The sequence below is a fragment of the Catharus ustulatus genome, chromosome 3 (genome assembly GCF_009819885.2).
Source record: "Catharus ustulatus isolate bCatUst1 chromosome 3, bCatUst1.pri.v2, whole genome shotgun sequence".
Taxonomy (NCBI): domain Eukaryota; kingdom Metazoa; phylum Chordata; class Aves; order Passeriformes; family Turdidae; genus Catharus; species Catharus ustulatus.
In genome coordinates this window covers 34707887-34727675 of record NC_046223.1, presented here as the reverse complement: position 1 = coordinate 34727675, position 19789 = coordinate 34707887, and the positions used below count along the sequence as shown (strand labels likewise).

At 39.1% G+C, this 19789-nt stretch overlaps 1 protein-coding gene across 1 annotated transcript in view; it reads right to left on the bottom strand.

Annotated features, from left to right (window-relative positions):
* KIF26B (kinesin family member 26B) overlaps positions 1 to 19789 on the bottom strand; it is a 284770-nt gene that overhangs the window by 103627 nt on the left and 161354 nt on the right. The window contains exon 5 of the mRNA XM_033054728.1: positions 6265 to 6448. Within this exon, the coding sequence (XP_032910619.1) occupies positions 6265 to 6448 (184 nt within the window). The remainder of the gene's footprint in view (positions 1 to 6264; positions 6449 to 19789) is intronic.

Genomic DNA, 19789 nt, shown 5'->3' with positions numbered 1-19789 from the left:
TAATGGAAAATCAGCAGAGACAAAGGAATTAAGAGAAATTAAGAGAAAGATAACTAAGAAAGAAAATTAAGAGAAAGACAGGTGCCTACTAATGCTCCCAGCTCCCTTGAAGTAGCAGCTTCTCGAAGCTTCACAAAAAGAAGAAACAGCAGTTACATCATGGAAAACATGAATGCATTTAAATTTCTTTAAAATACATGTTAAAATACACTGTAAACCTCCAAGTCAACCAAAAAGCAATCTGACAGGCTTATGGCATGCCTGGTTTGGTACTTCCACATCCAGAATAAGCTTTACTTTAGAGAAAGGCAAATTAAGTGTTCATAAATACATGATTGACAAAGGTAAGAGATTTTCATTAACAGCAGTTCCTCCAGATTCTAATCATTATACCTTTTACTTAAAGTACCTTGAGCTTAAAACTCCTCCTAGAAAATCCCATCTAGCAGGAATGTAGGCAAACTGCAAGAGAGCTTCCACCAGGTCCAAACAGTACATTTCGTGAGGAAAAACACAGTTCTGACAATTCTGACTGCAGGGCAAAAGGCCACCTGGATTTCATTCCAAGTGGAACTAACTAATTTGTACAACAATCATGTTGACAACAAAGATGAACACATATGTCTCCTTTAAATGCCTCAAGGGGTCATCCTCCCACCTTTCAGTAGCCATGGTAACTTTGGGAAAAAAAACAGCTCTCACCTCAGAAATTGTTTTCTGTGATAGAGGGTTTAAAATCACTTTTGTAATCTATCTGCTAACTACAAAGGAAGGATCTCTGCTTTACAAAGGAAAGATAACTTCTTCTCATTCTTTCTGGAGAAACCTTAAAGATGGTTGGCAGTGAAGTTAAATACAGAACATATCTTGCAAGTTGGGCTGAGTTTTTTTGCTGGCCATAGCCCAGGATTTCATAAACTCCCACTCTATGTATGGCAAAAATGTAGACAAAACTGTATGACAATTGTAATGCAGACAAAAAAATCCTGACATTCATAAACCAGCAGGTTGAAATGAAAACTCTGATAGTAGAAAAGGAGGTTTCCTGTACCTTTTGGACTTAAACAAGATGTGAATAAATTTTGTTCTCTTCACATCAACTTTGCAAACCACATAAGTGTAGGAACATCTCTTTGCTTCCCTGCACTGATACAAAGAGTTGACATGGCTATTGAAAACATCTTTTGAAAAAGACTATTCACACCATGATTCATACAGGCCGTAGCCAATATGAGTTATTCATTATTAACACCCTTATTGCATTGTTATGTAGCTTGGATTAAAGCATGTCAAAGACAGTGCAATAACTGTGGCCTGATTTAGTGAAAAGTAAACAAAAACTATTTTAAGGCAGTGGACAGCTGAAATATTAGCGGTTTGTGAGCCCAAAGCATTGGCATATGTTTCTGTCCCAGCCAAAAAACAGTCCTGAATCTACTCACAAACCAGAACTTCTTGGGCTTTAGAACTTTCTTCACCATTTCTTTTGACAAATACATTTGACATTTGACAAATGTTGGTTCGGTAGATGCACTTTCAGGTCAGACAAAATTTTTCTGAGGCTTTCATATACAGTTTTATGCAAATCAATATGAGAAAAAGGTAAGCTGCAGACTTGCGTAAAGTGAATAGTAGATTTTGGGCTTATTACAATCAAATACTGTGTTGTGGTAAAAGATTAATTCTTCAGCCAGGCACTGAAAAATTATTTTTAACTGAATTTTCTTTACCACATGACAGAGATCCCAGGGAGAAAGGTGTGTGACTCAGGAGTATCTATCACACTGCCAGCATCCTGCTGCCACTCCTGCCCTTTGGCTGTGTCTTGGTCCCCACTGAAGGCCCCTCCCAGCTACACTCCATGCTCAGCCCTCTGCTTGATGGCCACCACCTGCCACATCTCTCATTCACTCACTGGACTCTGTGTCACCTCCTGCCCTGTCCTACACACTTGGGAAGGGCCCTTCAGGAGCATCTGCAGCATAATCCATTATTTACTCTTTAATAATCTCTGCTTCCACACCAGCTTGAGAAGGGGTATGTGATACAACACTGCTGATGGGTTGAGGACATCCCTACCAAGATGACCAATAATACCTCATTTTTTCTTCTTGTTTCCCATCTCTCTGTCTGCTCCTCTTTCCTACACTGAGATCATAAGTGGTCTGGACAGAAACAGGGTTTTTCTTATCTGGATTTACACATCATTTAGCAGAACAGGTCTAAGCCCTGCAAACAAGGCTGCTGCTGCTCCAGAAAAATAAAAAGTAATTATAAATTATAGTTGCTCTTTTAATAGGTTGAAAAGACTACCTAAACAAAGTTCAATGATGACTTGCTTCTTCCTCGTAGAAACCTTGATTTTAGTGCCCAAGCATTGCTTTTTATTTTGAGATTAACAAGTACCAAATAACAAAATGCACACACACACACAAATATATATATATACACACGCACATGAGGAAAAGAAAACTAATCTCTGCCTAAACATACAAACACCTCTCAGTGACAGAGGTTTACAAGACTGCAAACAGAAAAATAATAAATGAAAGAAAGCACAGAGACCACATCCATTTATCCTAACCCCCTGCCACCTGAAAACAACCTATTTATTCAGGCTGGCAGAAAATTTTTCATTCCAGCTGTTTTTCATGTCAAGTCTTGGATTCAGCAAAACAACATCTTTCATGGAAAGAACATTTCAGATTTTCATCAAAAGTATTGGTTTACTTTTGATTTTGTTTGACAGAAAATGGAAGAGGAGGTGTAGAGGGAGGACGGAGGGAAGCAGACTGGGGAGTAAATCTAAGCAAACCTTACTAGAATGGCCTTAAGTAATTAATCTTACTGCAGGCATGGAATGATTCATTATTTCTGCACTGAACACCTTTTTTCTCTGTTATTGGCTTGTTATTAGGAAAGACACAACAGACTTCAGGAGTATCTTTCAGAAAACTGAGATTTGGGGAATCATGTACAGCCATCCAGAACAGTAGCACTCTCTCTCTGGATAAACTCACTAAAAGCAATCTGTTACTCAGAATATGATGATTCAAAGACAGCAGAGAAAGAAAAAATGATGCTCAAGCTGTTGCAGTTTATGGAGCAGGATTGTCACTCAGCCCAAAGGAAAACTCAAGAACTGACTATGGGGATATCACACTACCACTCAAGATTATCTACCAGCACTACCCTCTACCAGCAAATGTAAATCCGAAGTACACAGATATGACCCATAAAAGCACTCCTGTAATGTAATACATTAACAACAGGGTCACACCTTTTTATTTAGCATCAGGAACAGCTATCTGGAAATGAGTGCAACAAAGAATCTGATCCTTTACTGGTTTCACTTTGGCATGTGGTACTTCTGCTAGGCTCAGTGGTGTATCTAACATCAAAGTAATGCTGATTATGCAGTCCCAGCATTTCATTATTAATAACATTTTCCAGCTTCTGTGAAGCTGAACTTCAGATTTCAAATAATACTTCTTGTGAAGTCCAGACTGGCACAGTTTTGATTGCAAGGCATTTTGTAACAAAAGGCATGAAGCATGCAACCTGAATATACACTCTCTAACCCTCTTTGTCAGTTTAGATGCTTCAGTGGGGGGTTGTAGCCATATCCATCCTAACTGCACTGCTAATTAACTTTTAAATAAATTGGTGATAGGCAGATCTTACTCCTTTAACTTAAAAAAAATTATATGCCTATATATGACAGGTAAGAAATTCTATAATTTTAAATAAATCATTGTCATTAATTTTGCAATGAGAAGTAGAATCTTTGAAAATTCTAGTAGAAGTGAATACATAAAATAGCAACTGTTTGCTTGCAATTTCGTTTTAGAAAACTGTGAAATTAAATCTACCCTCAAAGTCTAAGCTTCGATGTACCCAACTTCCTATCCTTCACATCTTGGATACCCACCTCCCTGGGAAAACTGACAGCTCTCAAGCTGACACCAGTAACACCCAGTGTGTGTGCCAGGGCTCACAGCCCTGTAGGAGTGAGCCTGCCTTCCAGGCAGCCTGCGCTCATTTGTCCCCTGAAGTTTCAGAAATCCACAATCCCTGGTGAACCAGAATTCCCACATGGAAATTGTCACATTAGAAATTTCCCAGCCCACTCAAACCCAAAGTGAAATAGACTTTTATCACACTGAGATTGCTCGTAAAATGCTATTTAAACAAAAATCAGGGAAAAAACCTAAAATACTGAAAACAACATTTAGCTTCCCTGAACCCACTTCCTCCGCATGGGTTCACATTTTATAAATTTACAGAAAACACTATATGAGAAAAATTGCTGAGAAAAGTAACTGTTTTCTAACATACTCTTATCAAAACATATCCCAAGCTAACTGAACAGAACACACAAATGAGGAACATGAAAAGCAAATAAGCTGGAAATTCCATTACCTCATTCCTCATACCTAAAGTTTTCCCAGTCTGACAAATAAATTACATTGTTATCCTGAAGTTATTTATGTATTGTGCCTCACACCTATTTCTGACATATTAAAATGAAAATTGTGCTACAGAGGTAAACTGATGGCTAATTTTTACAAAAATATACAAGCTCCAGGTCATAATTATAAGGTGACTCCTCAAAGGTGAAAAATGAAACTGGCTTCCAGAAACTGCAGGTTAGACATATTTTTTTCTAATGGAAATGTGGAAAAATTTAATTTCCCCTAGTATGACTAAATGAAATAACCTAATTTCATTTACTGCTTTGAAGAAGCATGTGTGTCATTAAAACCTCTTAGCTACTTACATACTCTGATAGTTTTGGGAAAGAAAGTCTGAAATGAAAATAAATTCCTCCTTCATCATGTGGGCTGCAAAATTTTAGTTATACTTACATAGCTGGAAAGCCTGAAGCCTGTTCTTGTACATGGTTTTGAAGAAGCAAATCACAGGTCTGTTTGGAATTATTGCAAAACGGCTTCCCAAGCCCTCTCCACTGGAAACCAGTAGTGAGAGAAACAAGAAAGGTTCAAATCAGCTTGGACTATTTAGACAGATCTATGTTTACGTCTGTGTGTAGACCCTTTCCTTGGGACACGTGAAAATAATAATCTGGGAAAGTACTGAAAAGTACTCATCTGAATTTTTATTCAGATGTAAACCATCCCAAGCACAGAAAAGTAAGACTCCTGAGAGGATGGCTTCTATTGGTCATCTATTTTGTAGCAACTCCTTAAAACAAGGAACAGGTTCAAGTTTACTCTTCTTTCCCCCACAGAAGTCAGAATACACATCCTTGTTGAAGTTTTATAAGACACCATGACAGATTTCTACATTTCTTCCCACCTACCAGGCCAGAGTAAAGGAAGGGAACCTCATGTGGAGGGAATCTCTTTTCAAACAGGCATTAAACCAGCCGTGAAAGTAATACCATTGCTCTTTGAAAGGAAACCCTGGAACCGCACAATATAAGAAAGTGAGTATCCAAAATCAGCAGTAAAAGTTCTGAAGCCTATCCTATGCTCAGCAGTCCTAGATCATACATTACAATTTCTCTTCTAAACAAAAACTTTCACGAAATTCATTGTCACTGCTTAGTATTCAAAGAATATGGAAAAGCTATGCACACAGATGCTTGCATAAGAAACTACCTTGATTAAAGCAAATGCTTTTCTCAGCATCTGCATGCTCATATTCCCAGATGTAATAAGTCAGGCTCTCCACTTGTAACAGGGAAAAAGGGAAGGGGCGCTCAGACAAACTACAAAGCAATAGCAAACTATATCCCACCTCTTCCATCGCCTCAACATATGTGTGCACTTAAACAGCATTTTAAATTAAATGATTATACAGAATGGGAGGAAATAACACAACAGAAGGAAAAAGGAGCAATTTATCATTATCAGCGTAGGTTTTGCTCAGGTAAATGTACTGGAAGAAAGCCAGCAAACATGAGCCAGAAGCAAATTACTGTGTGTCCACCAAGACACCAATCTGGAAAGCAAAGGGATCAGGAACACAAAATATGCCAGAGCAGGCAGCCACTATGCAGTTTATACACAGCCACGGAAACTACTCCTGTCTGTTCTAAGTCAACTTTAACTCTATTAGAAATTCACTTGCATTAGTTAAGTTGTTAGGACCTTTTACATGTGTTCGGAGACCAGCTACAGCAAAGCCAACTGAGAAAGGACATGGCTTTCCAATTCCAATCTCAATCCAATGTTTTGCACAAGGATAAAATCTTCCCCCAAAGAAAATCATCATTTCAGTGATACTTGCAAGGCCTACCTTGCCCAAACCAGGAGTATCCTTCACTTTGCTGACTGCCCTCAACAAACATGGTGGTGCAGGAGGTGGGGAAGTCTGAAGGATACTGCTGAAGCAGGTAGAGAAGAGAGGAGATTCAGGAACAGATGATGCAGAAGGCCTGTGCTTCTTCTTTTTGGAAGACAGGTTCAATTTCTGAGCAGCTCTGTGGGAAAAACGACAATGGTAAGCCAAAGCAACTTCAAACTCACCAACAAGAATAAATAAAAATATTTATCAGGTTACTATTTACGTAGGTTCTCAGTTTTGACCTCATCGATCCCAATAATTTTATAATTCTTGTTCTTCACTCCTTAGTACTATTTTGATGTCATTGACCACAAAGTTGCTCCAAATTTAGAGTCTTCATTATGCAGGGTCACAATCAGGCCTCTGTCACTATTTTATCTGTTGAAATAATTCAGCCTGCAAGATAGCCTCAAACCAAAACCAATGAGCTGTACGGCAATTTCTGTTTTAAAATTACAAAAGATTCACCCAGAATTGTGTCTCATCATAGGTCACTAATTAGAAAATGAATACTTGTGCATAGTTAATTAGTGATAAAAGCTCACGTGACTCTCTGAGGTGTAAGAAGCCTTGCACTAGCAGTTCAGAATTTTTATCACCTCTTAAAACATAAGCCACCTTAAAAGCTGAACTAATGCTGACCAATGAATATATTGCTGTTTGTGTTGAGAGGGAGACAATCATACAAACTCTAGCTGCATTAACCACTAAGCAGGGGAAACAGTGAAGACTGTTTTTATTAGTACAGAATTCTCCAATAAGAATGCTGAAATTGGTCTAGAGTTGGATTAAAAAGTTAAGATTTTCTGGAGCAGAAACATTCAGTACTTTTGTTTTGCAAAATGCTTTATTTTGAGAGATAATGCAGTATTCAAGTCTTTATTGCAGCTGCTTTGCTCCAACACTTGTGCACCCTGCACTGCCCAGGGATAACATCAATATTAATCCTGCTGTCCCATGGTTTCCCTTCTACAAACAGAGCACTTTAAATGGAGCAGGTCAGCAGGAGTACCAACTCAAAGGAGAGATGGATTGAACAATTTTGGCTGCTTTGGCAGACAAATTGGGACTTCATATATGTATAAAAGCAATCTGTGCTGACAGTAGCTCTCCTTACTTTGCTGTTTAGTTCCATTATATTGGTGTCAGTTTATATTATCTGACTCAAAACTTACAAAAGTAATGACATCATTTTACCCAAAGGAGTCAGGGAAGACAGACTGAATATATATACACATGCACATACACACACATTTCAATATGCAAGTAACCTGTGCCTGTATCAGGTGTCTCAGACACATGGAGAAATTAGTGCTTGGTATGACACTGCCATATGGCAGCTGGTCACAAGTACACTGTGTGCACCATCAGGATGTATTCTTTCAGCCTATGCCAAGTCCAAAGCACTTCCAGATATGTGTTTCTAATAAAAAAAAAATCACTAGGAGATTTTAACAGACCTGACACAGAATTAGAACTCAGAAGTTTCCGTACCACCTCCTTGCCATCTTTCTTCACTCTGACCTCAAGACTGCAGTTCATAATCTGTCCCTCTCATTTAAGCGTACACTTTCATTTCCATAGAAAACATACTCAAAATGTGTTAGTCAAAACCATTTTTCCCTTTCCTTGCAACATTTCCATGGTTTGAGAGGATTCAGTTATTTCAGCTTCCACACTGTCCATCACGAACACTTTTATGAAGTTGTCCATGCTGAATCAAGATCTTCTGTACATCTTAGTTTCACTATAAAATTATTTTAAGAGAAGTCTTGTACTCTATGTGCAAAAACTGAAAATGTAAATGTTGATCAAACATACTGAAAGCTTTACCCCTGTGGTCAAGCTCTTTAGTCTGAAATATAGGAAGTAGTTCCATCCAACTATGGTCATCTGTCTGGTCTCACTGACTCATGCCCTGATGAAAATATATTTCCTAAAAGCTGTTTCCTGAATTGACTGACAGAGCCATTATCCCTCTTGCCACTAAATGCTCATCCAGAGTTTGCTGTTCTTTTTACAAAGCTGACAGTGTAATACAAACCACTCTGTGACTCAACCAAGCACACAGTCGACATTTTCTTAAAGAAAACACATTGTTGGAGGTACCTGGCCTTTTCAAAATCATGGAACTGTATTATAGTTGGACAGTTATAACCTTTGAGATTGCATACAAAAGGAATAACCTGCATTTTCCTTGTACTTTTGCCCTGTGACTGGGAAAATGTATGAAAAACAATGAACTATTTCTCATAACTTCATGGGGTTCTCTGGTTTTCCCCAAGTAGAAGAAATCAATGCATGGCAGGCTAGAGAATCATTTGCAAGCCCTATCAGACTGGATTGAATTTTGAATGGGATCAAAAAACATCAAAAATAAGCATCAGGTAATTCCCAGAGCATTTAACTGGGACAAGAAGGATAGTTTAACCACATGTAGGCTACAATATGACACAAATACATACTGTGGCTTCCTTGTGAGCACATTTGCATGAGCAAAATCCTTTAGCCTGAGTGCTAGCATTGCTCCAAACACAGCTGGTCATGCCAGCTGGTACTGATTTGGCCCTGTAATCTAGCACAGGAGGTTAGAAATTCCCATATTTTACTTTTCCAGGCAAGTCAGAGGCCTGGCTCTCCCATGCAGACCCTCTGGACCACCAGACTTCTCAGGCAAAGCACCAGGCTGGACCCGGGGAGACCTGAGGGCAGTGCAGCTCACAGCTCTGCCAGCAGCTGTTTAGGCTCTGCTCTTTGTGCAGGAGCCAGCTATTTTATTTTTTTCATTTAATATCTAGTATAATAGGGCTCTGATTTCCACTTGAGACTCTGCATCCTGCTGCAGTAATGGTGATGGCAGTGATGGCAGCATGGCTTTATGTACTGACAATAAGCTGATCATACTCCAGGTTGTATTAGCTCCCACTTGAGCCAAGTGATATAAGCTGTGGAATATGCAGGGGTGTGCAGGGGGCTCCAGCACATTGCAAACCACTTCCCCACTGTGTGTGGTATGGCTGTGGTAGGGATTGTGTCCACAGAGACACACAAGGAACTTGATCCAAATTCAATTTTCGAAGTGCATAATTTAAACTGCATTAGACCACTGTGTGAACATACTCATTCACAACAGAATTGTCTTTAATGTCATTTTACTGAATTATCTTCCAAAAGAATGCATATTTAATCCAGTTTAGCTAATATACTTTGGATTAACGCTGTCAGATAATTTGGACTATTTCTTTCCTGGGAGTCCTGATGCAAACAAGCAGCTGGAGACTTGTTGAAGGCTTACAAGATTTCTGGCAGAGAAAATAATCACAAGATCAAGAGTTGAAATTGCAGGAGGGACATTAGAAAGCTGATTAAAGTTCAATCCAAATGAATCTAATACATTGCCCTGGCAAGAAAGGGGAACTGCTTTGAAAGCCTACCTGATCCATAGCAAAAACTGAGATAATTTCTTGAAAGGAAAGAAATTTGGGTTTTGTTTTTTAAAATAAAACTTTAATGATGTATATCTAGTAGTCAGAATAGTTTTCACACCCCATCTATGCAGAAATGGTGAAATATTTTTCCCCTTAAAACTTTACAAGTAGGCTGGGATTTTCAAACTCAGGCTTCCAAATTAATGCTAATAAAATTCAAAAGACACTTGTTTAGCTTGATAAAATAAATTTTTTTTCAGCAACACATCATCCAAGACAAAGTTAACACTTTAGGACTGTCAAAGTAGAGGTCAGCAGGCCCATTAGATTCAAAAGGAGGTGGAACATTAAGTGCATACTTAAAATATTATTCCTACTTGTGTCAGCAAAGAACATTGATAAGTAACTGACTGACATATTCCATCATCAGTGACATCTGAAGAGATTTCCTTAGGTGTGCATCTTTGTACAGCTATTCCTTACTGGATGTTCATATTACCCTAAGATGCATTCAGCACTTATTACCCTTAGAAACAAATTTCCATCACAGAAGCTACTGAGCTGGCATATCAGTTTCTCTGTCAAAATAGGAACTGAAATTTCATTTTCATACCCTATTTTACACAAGGGAAATTACTCACAAGCTGTGGATGCTAAACTGCTATGTGTTAACTAACTTTATTGTAAATATTTGCGATTCTAATTTGAACTAAAAATCTATTTTTCTTTTTTATTTGGAAATATACACTCCATTTTGTAATAGAAAAGTATTTTAGAAAAATGGGTACACCATTCAAGGAGTAAGGTATGAACTTTATCTGTGCAAGACGTGGCTTACCAAAGCCTTGATCTGACACTTTGATCACTTGATTTGACAAGCCCAAAGTAGGTTAATGACCTTCCCAAGCAACTAAAACACTACCTTCACTTACCCAAAAACTGCTGTATCTTAGTGTATGCTGGAAATTAGATGGAAATTTAGTTTGGAAATTAGTCTTCTGAGCAAACTTTGCAGCTATATCACCAATTATAAAATAAACCAATGTATCTGTGATCAGCAGTGTTGGTCACCGACACTCAAATCACGAAACATTCCAATCCTATGGTCTCAGGCTGTGCCCCTATAAGTGAAAGACACCATTATCCAGCCACACCCTCAAAACCACAGATATGTTGATGTTCTCTTTGGTTTCTTTTTTTCTTTGTTTGTTTGTTTTTTAACCCAAGACATAATTTCTCCTGTAGAAAAAAGCAGAAGTTCTTGACTGTCACCTACAAAGTAAAACGTAATCTGTGTAATATTTTAGTTAACTGACTGTGCTGGTTTCAGCTGGGGTAAAGTTAATTTTCTTCCCAGTGGCTGGTGTGGGGCTATGTTTTGGGTTTGTACTAAACACAGGGAAGATAACACAGAGCTGTTTTTGTTATTGCTGAGCAGGGCTTACACAGAGCCAAGGTCTTTGCTGCCTTTCCTACAGACACCCACACTGGTGAGGAGTCTGGGAGTGCATGGGAGGTTGGGAGGGGACATAGCTGGGACAGGCAACCCAAAAATGACCAAAGGGATATTCCAGACCACATGGCATCATACTCAGGATATAAAGTGGGGGGAAGAAGGAGGAAGGGGTGGAATGTTCGGAATGTTGGTGTTTGTCTTCCCAAGTGATCACTGTGTGTGACGGCCCTGCTCTCCTGGAGATGGTTGAACACCTGCCTGCCCATGGGGACCACTGAATTAAGTCCTTGTTTGTCTTTGCCTCTGTGTGTGGCTTTTGCTTTCCCTATCAAACTATCTCAACCCAAAAATCTCACTTTTACCCTTCCCATTCTCTTCCCAGTCCCACTGGTGATGGAGAGAGTGAGTGGCTGCTTGGGGCTTGGCTGCTGGCTGGGATTAAACCGCAACACTGATAGAATGTCAAACAAAGGTATCCTGGAATCCTGCCATTAGTTTAGATTATTTCCAACTCAAATGTTTGCCAACATGGTTTCCAAGTGTATTTTCTGTTTTGAGTAAATATGTTTATATTAAATGAGTCATCGTATCATATAAAAGTCCTCATGTAGCTGGAAGGTAAAAAACAATGGGATACAGCAAATGCATATTCCTTCTCTGTGAGAAAAGCCAATCCTGATTTTCAGCCACACATGGTCATTAAAGAGTGTTTCATACAGGATTTTTCATTACTGTATTATATCCTATAGGCTGTCCATACAAACCAGACAGAGTGCACTCAATGGGATTACAGGGATCTCGCCTACCTTCTCTGAATTTTCACCAAAATTGATTCTATTTCTTCCATTCACCTGCATAGGCTCAGTCAGGCAACATTACAGCCAGGTTGACCTGGCACCAAAAGGGGAGACCCCACACCTGCCACTGCCCTGTCTGCATACTTCCTTTCCCCCTCTTGCTTCTTTCCTCACATTTATTTTGGCTTGGTTGCTCCTGCTTTTACCTCCTAAATGAGCTTGTACCAAGGGTGTTTTAAATTATACTTATTTGACATGGCTAATACGCCTGAATTACTATGGCAAGGTCTTTCCCAGCCTTAAAATTTGAGGCATGTGGTATGAAATGCGGTTTCATATAAATCTCATATTTCTATCTGGAGGGCAACTAATTGGCCAGGAGCCTTGGCTTCCTCTGTGCCATGTCTTACCATGCATCTTCTGAAGCAAAGAGCAGAAAGATGCTTTAGAGGATGTTTAGCCCACAAGCTAACAGCTTGCTCTGCCGCCCCTCCACCATCTGCTGTGAACCAAGGCTACCACCTGGGAAGCTTGTTCAAGAAACAAGAACAGCCTCCAAGAGCTTTTCCTCATATCTCTACATGGAACAGTTTTTCTCACCCAGAGTGAAAGCACAGAGAGTGATAAAACCTTGCAGCTGGCTTGCCATGTCCCTTCCCCGTCCTCCTTCCCTGACTTCCAACAGGAAGCTACAAGCTATAAACAAGAATCAGGACAATTTTATTCCACTTTAATTCTCAGGGTGGCCAAACCCAGGGCTGTGGTGTTGCAGCCCAGTAAGATATGTAAGGAATGAAATAAAAATCCTCAGAGGAACATTTTCAGGATTTGTAGTTCCAGTAAGATTCTTAGTATTTGTGTTTAATTATTTTACAATGCCTTTAAAATCTGGAGATAATTTGAGCTTTCTGCTTATTCTGTAGAAGGTATAATAAACATCTCTCTAATGCCCAGTAAACACTTGCCCTGTATTGTTCTCTTTATTTTTATGCATGCATTCAATTTCATAGCAACAATAAAGCTGTCCCAGGCTGTAATCTTTCCCATCTTGGGTGGCAGTTCAGATATTTTGGCCACAGTGTTTTAGTGACTGCACTCTCCCCAGGAACTGTACTATAACTGCCAAGAAACTCACTGCTTTAAACTTATTTAATTCTAAAAGAGTGAAAATAGGACTTCAAACTTTATTCAGGATAGGTCTTATAAAAGCTGAGGCACACAGGTAAACTCAGTGAAATTAAGAGCACAGACATGCTCTTATATCAGCTTCAAAGTTGAGTAAATTCACTGGCAACAGAGCTGCTCCTAGATGGCACCAAAACAAAGAGGAATATGCTTGCACATAGCATAATGAGAAGCTCAAAGTTCTGCACAACTGTACCATGGGACAGAGGACTCATATTCTACATAGCTGATATCAGAGGGAAACTCCCAGCTTCAGAGAAGGATATGACAAGATCTGAAACAGATCCCTTCTCATGTCATTAAGACTCCTTCTCATGTCATTACTGTTTGATTCACAGCATTCTCTTTGCCAGGTAGCACTGTATTCCAGCAGAGACCTTTTTATCTAACCTATAAGTTCCTGGAAAACTCTAATTTGGTGACAGATGTGCTTCTGCCTTTGGCAACAGGATCATTCATTAGCACTCATGCAAAAAGGTAATGCTGGCAAAACACGTAACAACTCAAATGAACCATCATATTTGGAATTTCTACAAGAGCTCATGCCTCTGTCCTTCAATAGTACCTATCAAGAAAACTACATCTTGACTCAATATCTTGATACATTTAGCTAGAGAAAGATAATTTCTGATTACTTTGCTTTTTTTTTCCTCCTCATTCTCTTCTCTTCTTAGTATGGTTCCTAAATTTCAGGCATTACCAACCAAGATAGTGGTCACACAGATAAAAATGACCTGATTCACCTTTTCTGCTGTGTTATTGACTGCAGACACACATAATCAACCTGCATTTTTAGAGAAAATAAGAGTGGTTTTGGTAAGCAGAAGAAGAACCCAACCATATGAAAAATGATCAGCAACCAAAGAAAGAAGAGAAATAACTAGTCAATTTTTTAAGAGTGGGTAAAGGTTGTTTCTACTATTAATCTATCTTATTGTTCTCTATGAAAAAAAGGTTTTTTTAAAAAATGGTAGACAGGTGACAGTGCTCACATTATCCTTTTCTTGGGAAAGCTCTGAGGATCTGTTGGATATGTGTCACTGCATGCTTAATGCATGAAGCAAGCTGACCCATTATACTTGGGTAAAATGAAGTAAGATGCTTAGCACCAGTTTAATATAGGGAGAATACCAGATTTATTTACTATGACTCAAATTAATTAATTAAATGTCCTTATCACTTACCACCATGGTTACTTGACAACCCATTTTCAGACCAGAGTTGCCTTTATTTCAGTCACACAGAGCTGAGGGCAAGGGCTCTAGTATTTTCCAAGGAAAGGTCAAAAACAGTCTCCTTGCAGCTCAGCCTTTATGTGTTATGAAGTATTGCCTATTTATACTGACGATTTATTTTGCACAGTGCCAGCATTGCCACAAATAAGGAAAGAGAAGTGCAGTTTTATCTGTGTAGTGTTATTGTATACAAAAATACACTGAAAGACCTTACAGTTGTTAACTGTAAAATATTAAAGGTATAGATGTACAGGTACACTTGCCTTGTCATGAAAGATCCCTAAGTAATAGCTGGTAGATTTTCCCTGTGTCTGAGATAACACAGGAAATGCCAAACCATTGGACTGGACTCCTGGTTAGTCAGCCCCTAGCTGACTCTCCTCATGAGCAGTCATGACAGCTCAAAAACATGACTAACAGGAGCTCTGCAGTGTGGGGCCCACAAACCACTGGCCATTTAATAACAGTCCTCAAAATCACATAAAGAAAATTCTGCAGCTGTAAGTTTTATGGAGCTTATACGATTACAGTTATTCTATTACCTTGAATGCCAAAGCCTGACCACATACTGTGCAGAAAGCTATTCTGCTTCATATCTGTCCCATTCAGCAAAAACCTCTCATAACAGCAGGAGAAAAAGCAGCCAGCACACAGATTCACAGTCCATTTTGTCATTGTTTAACTTTCCGGTTGGCAGAACCATAAAAAGGTTAAAAGGCAGGTATGTTTTACAGGGGGGTTTTGCCTCATCAATATTTTTGAGGTCAGCACACTTAAAATAACACCAGCATACAAATGGTAAACTATTCTGACAATTCAGACACACTGAAATTCAATGCACTTAAGCCCAGCTCTGACAAGCCATCTCCTGTTGTAGTGAAAAATATTTCCTGTAAGAGTTCCCGTTAGTTTTGCCTTGTACTTATTTAGTCCCCACCATGAGATAGTGATAGTTTTTTGATACAAGTTGTTTTCAGTTACTGAAGACTACAACAATTACTATAAATAGCATGCTAAGGTCCAAGTCTGAGGTATTCCTCTCAGCAGACTAAAATCAGTCCAGTCCCAACAGCTTATAAGCAAAATAGACAAAACAAACGAAAGAAATGTTATGATCCCACCTTCCTAGGGATAGGTTGAAGAACAAAGAAATCCATGAATGGTGGGAGATAATAAATTCATCTAGATTTTCTTGGCAGATTCACACAAATAGTTACAGTGGGTTTGGAGATGCCTAACAGCATCCCCACCACTATCTACAAGGAGGGTATCCAGATGATGGACTTGTGCCCTACACCAGAGTATGGAAGGAGAACAAGAGCTAGTGGGGGTATGTTGAAGCAAGAGGAGTTTGGACATGGTATAAAGAAAAGATTTTTCACCCTGAGGGCAGCCAAGCAATACTGTGAAGTTGCTGTGCTTCGGAAAGTTTAAAACGCAAACGTGTAAAGGCCTGGGCAATGTGTCTGATCTCAGAGCTGAGCCTGCTTTGAGCAGGAAGTTGGTAGAAACAGGCCTTCAGTTTCCATGATCCAATGATGATATGAAAGAAATGTTAATTCAAATCTGTATTTTTTTCTTTCAAAATTTTCTCTGAAAATGTTCAACAGAATCACCTAGCGACAGTCTCAGAAATTTACAAAATTCAAAATTAAAGCTTTAAGTTTTAGAAGAATAATAATCTAAATATAAGTGGAGAAATGTCACAATACAATTCCAAACTGAAAAAGATAATAGCTACTTCTTTTTGCAAGGCTGTAACCAAAATACATTTTAAAACTTCTTGGTTATTGTTTACTTTCTGGCAGGACATTAGCTAATCAGCAGAAGCTGATGAATTAAGCTTGAATTAAGACCAAATTTCTTGTTGAGAAAAAAACATTGACACACATTTCACCCACACCACCCTCAATGTTTTGTGATGAGACCTTCTCTCTCTATCTACTGAAGATTCAGGCAGTAATTCTACACAACACTAAATGTCCTCATATCCCACCATTTGTAGGGGAAGTCCCATGTGCCCAGCCTCTTGCAGGAATGCTCAGTCTTCTGCTGGCTTGGACCCCGCTTCCTTTGGGAGCTGACCTTAATATTTAACCTACTTTAATCATGCTGCAGAATGATTACAAAAAATTATGAAACTGGAAAACATTATTAGTGTTGGCAATTACTGATATTTTTAAACAAACCTTTTGTTCTTTTTTTTTTCTATTTCCAGTAAAGTGAAATTAAAAAAAAAAAAAAAAAGCATGCAATTAAATACACCACACTGAGTAGTAAGGCATTGTCAGTAAGAATTGAACTGTACAGATGTGTGGCACAGGCACCAAAAAGCAGAATTTATGACATTTAAAGCCGTTAATCTGCAGCTTTTTGCTGTTCAAATGTCAGTGAAAGCAAATTAATTTTCAGTTCTGCAGGCACTCTTCAGATAGTTGGACAAACCACTACACTGAACAAATTTTTGAAAATACCTCTAGAAGTGGAAATATAAGTTAATTTAAATGGCTTCAAAATTTTATGCAAAAATGTTTCTCTAAACCCATCCTGTCTCATATAAAAAAGGCAGGAAAATGCATTTGCTCTTTGATTTTACTTGGATCTCAATCCCATTTGTGATTTGTTGATAGCACCAATATTTGCAGCTCTGTTCCACCTGAATAAAGTGCCAGTAATTCCTGTTCAATATTGCTGAAATACAGTTGAGAGTGAGGGGTGCAGGGGGGAGGGATATCAGAGGAATTAGCAAGGATCTTGCCTGCTCTTCCATAACAGCAAAGGGACTGCAGTCTCTGAGTCTCCTGGCTCCATGGTAGATATTACAATACAAGGGATAACATAACCCAGAAAAATCTTTTGACTCTTAAAATGTACACGTGACCCTCTAAGAATAAGACACAAACTGTTCTTCTTTTATACAAGACAGAGGACAGGAAAAGAAGAGAGCACTTTCTGCATATAGAAAAAAACTGAGTATATTTTGCTTTCCAGAGCAGATGATAAGAGGGAGAGTAATCTGTTTCTTTTGCCCTACTACAGCCACTTGCAGCAAGGCACAAGCGGGCCAAATGCTCCCTCACCCTGTGCTTGCAAAAAGAGAGGTCATTCTTTTCCATTCTGGAAATTTGATCACACTCACATATTTCGTATATTGGTCATTATAAATAACCCACAGTGATTTCACGATTATAAGTCGCACTGAGTATAAGCCGCTCTTCCAGCTGTCAGCAACTTTTCATTCTCTGTCCATATATGACGCACCTGATTATAAGCCGCACATTACAATACAGAGTGTAATAAAAGGTATCTATTCTATCACCATCTGTTGAGGGTGGGGGCAGTGATCCCTATCTCAATGGCAGATATTCTGCTAATGGGCCATCCATTGAAACCAGGCAGGGCATCTTTCTTTATCTTTTCACACCCCATCCTTCCTCCAGCGAGGCATTTTCTGCTAATGGCCCATTGAGTCCCACTGTGTGACTGATAAAATTACTGCATCCCAATGGAAGTTGCTCCAGCCAGGGGGAAGAGCCCAACATTTCTCACCAAGAGGTTTTGGGACACTAAGGGAGCCCCTTTCTCCACTGGACTCCAGAGGAAAACCGGATTTCTCCACATCACCACTGGACCTCTGGAGGGAAACTGCACCTTCTGCAGGAGCACTGCTTCAACTGAATCACATCTGTCACTGCAGGAGGATGCAGCCACCATTTAATGGGACTGCTACCAACACCCTGCCTGACGGGGTGTCAGGTTGTACTCTGACTTTGTCAGGGTTTGGAGTTTGTTTCTATGTAGTACTGTATTTCTATTTTAATTTCCCTAGAAAAGAACTGTTATTCCTAATTCCCATATCTTTGCCTGAAAGCCCCTTGATTTCAAAATTATAATAATTTGGAGGGATGGGGTTTACATTCTCCATTTCAAAGAGAAGTTCCTGCCTTTCTCAGCAGACACCTGTCCTCCAAACTAAAACAGCAACTTTTTGTTCTTTGTCCGTATATAAGCTGCACCTGATTATAAGACGCACTTTGGGTTCGGACCAAAATTTTAGTCAAAATGGTGCGGCTTATAATCGTGAAATTACTGTGCTTTGACCAGAAAATAAAATTCAGAATTTTGTTTCCAGCATCACAAGATTCTGCTCTCACTTGAAATGCTTTCATCTGATTTAAACAAGAGAGGATGGAAGCCTTATTGAGTGGGTAGTGTAGTTAAAATTAAGCTGAGCAACAAATCTGGCATGTCTGAGGTTGCCTCTTTGAATTAAAGAATTCTCCAGCTCCTTCGCAGAGAAACTTATTCCTGTTGAAGCTTCAGAACAAAATTAAAATTTCATTCTATCTGGAAGATATTGATCCATTTGGGACTTATTCAAGCTGCCCAGCTTTATCAGTTTAGGCCTCCTGGGCTCATAACAAACCTCAAGGAAAAGAAGCGTCAAGCACGCTGTCCTCTCATGCTTCCACCCTGACTCTTCTGTGACCTAGTACCCAGTAAATGCAGCTTGCAGTCGGCCCTCTCTAAAAGACTTTTTTCAGGTATCACTATATTATAGCACTTTGATTTCTCACAACGAAAAACTCCCCCTGCACCCTCTCACTGAGCCCCAGAGTTTAACACCAGTCCTTTGTCTTTAACAGGACCCATTAGACTTGCAGTAAAGAGTGGGGCCCTGCACAGCTTTGTAAACAGCCACACACATGCTCTCCAAAATTAGGTTATTTTTAGTAAATCTTCTGTTTTCCCCACTTGTAACATCACCATAAACTGTGGGCATCACTGAAGTAGCCTCATTCAAGCAGCATTCAAGAATGAATGTTACAACGCAGAAGACCGACAAATACTGGGGGGCAAGAGGGATTTAAAGTACTTTAGCTTGAAGCAGCTGATAATACAACCTGTCTACACCACAAGACATAATAGATTTCTAATTATAAACTTTATTCTTTTCCCTGATATGGTGCATCAGTGGGAAAGCCATAGGCATACACTATTTGTCCACAATGCCAAAGCACTGCAAAGCTGATACAGACAGACAAGCCACATAAATACATATTTTTTTACCACTGCCTAAATATAAGTTATTCCACTTATTGTGTGATTATAATTTCAACAGTATGATTATAGAAAATGGCCTTCTTAGTGTGAAAGTATCCATTCTGGTCAGTTGATTCCTAAACAGCACAGTACTACCTAATGATAAATTTGCCATTACTCAAGGGCGGCTCTGATAAAATTATTTTGGCAAGAAGAATACGCCCCATAACGAAATTTGTTGCATTGTATATACATAAACATACACATGCAATACAGCCAAGTTCACTTTCCCCGCAACAGATCAACAACCACACCAGTCTTGCTTTACAAACT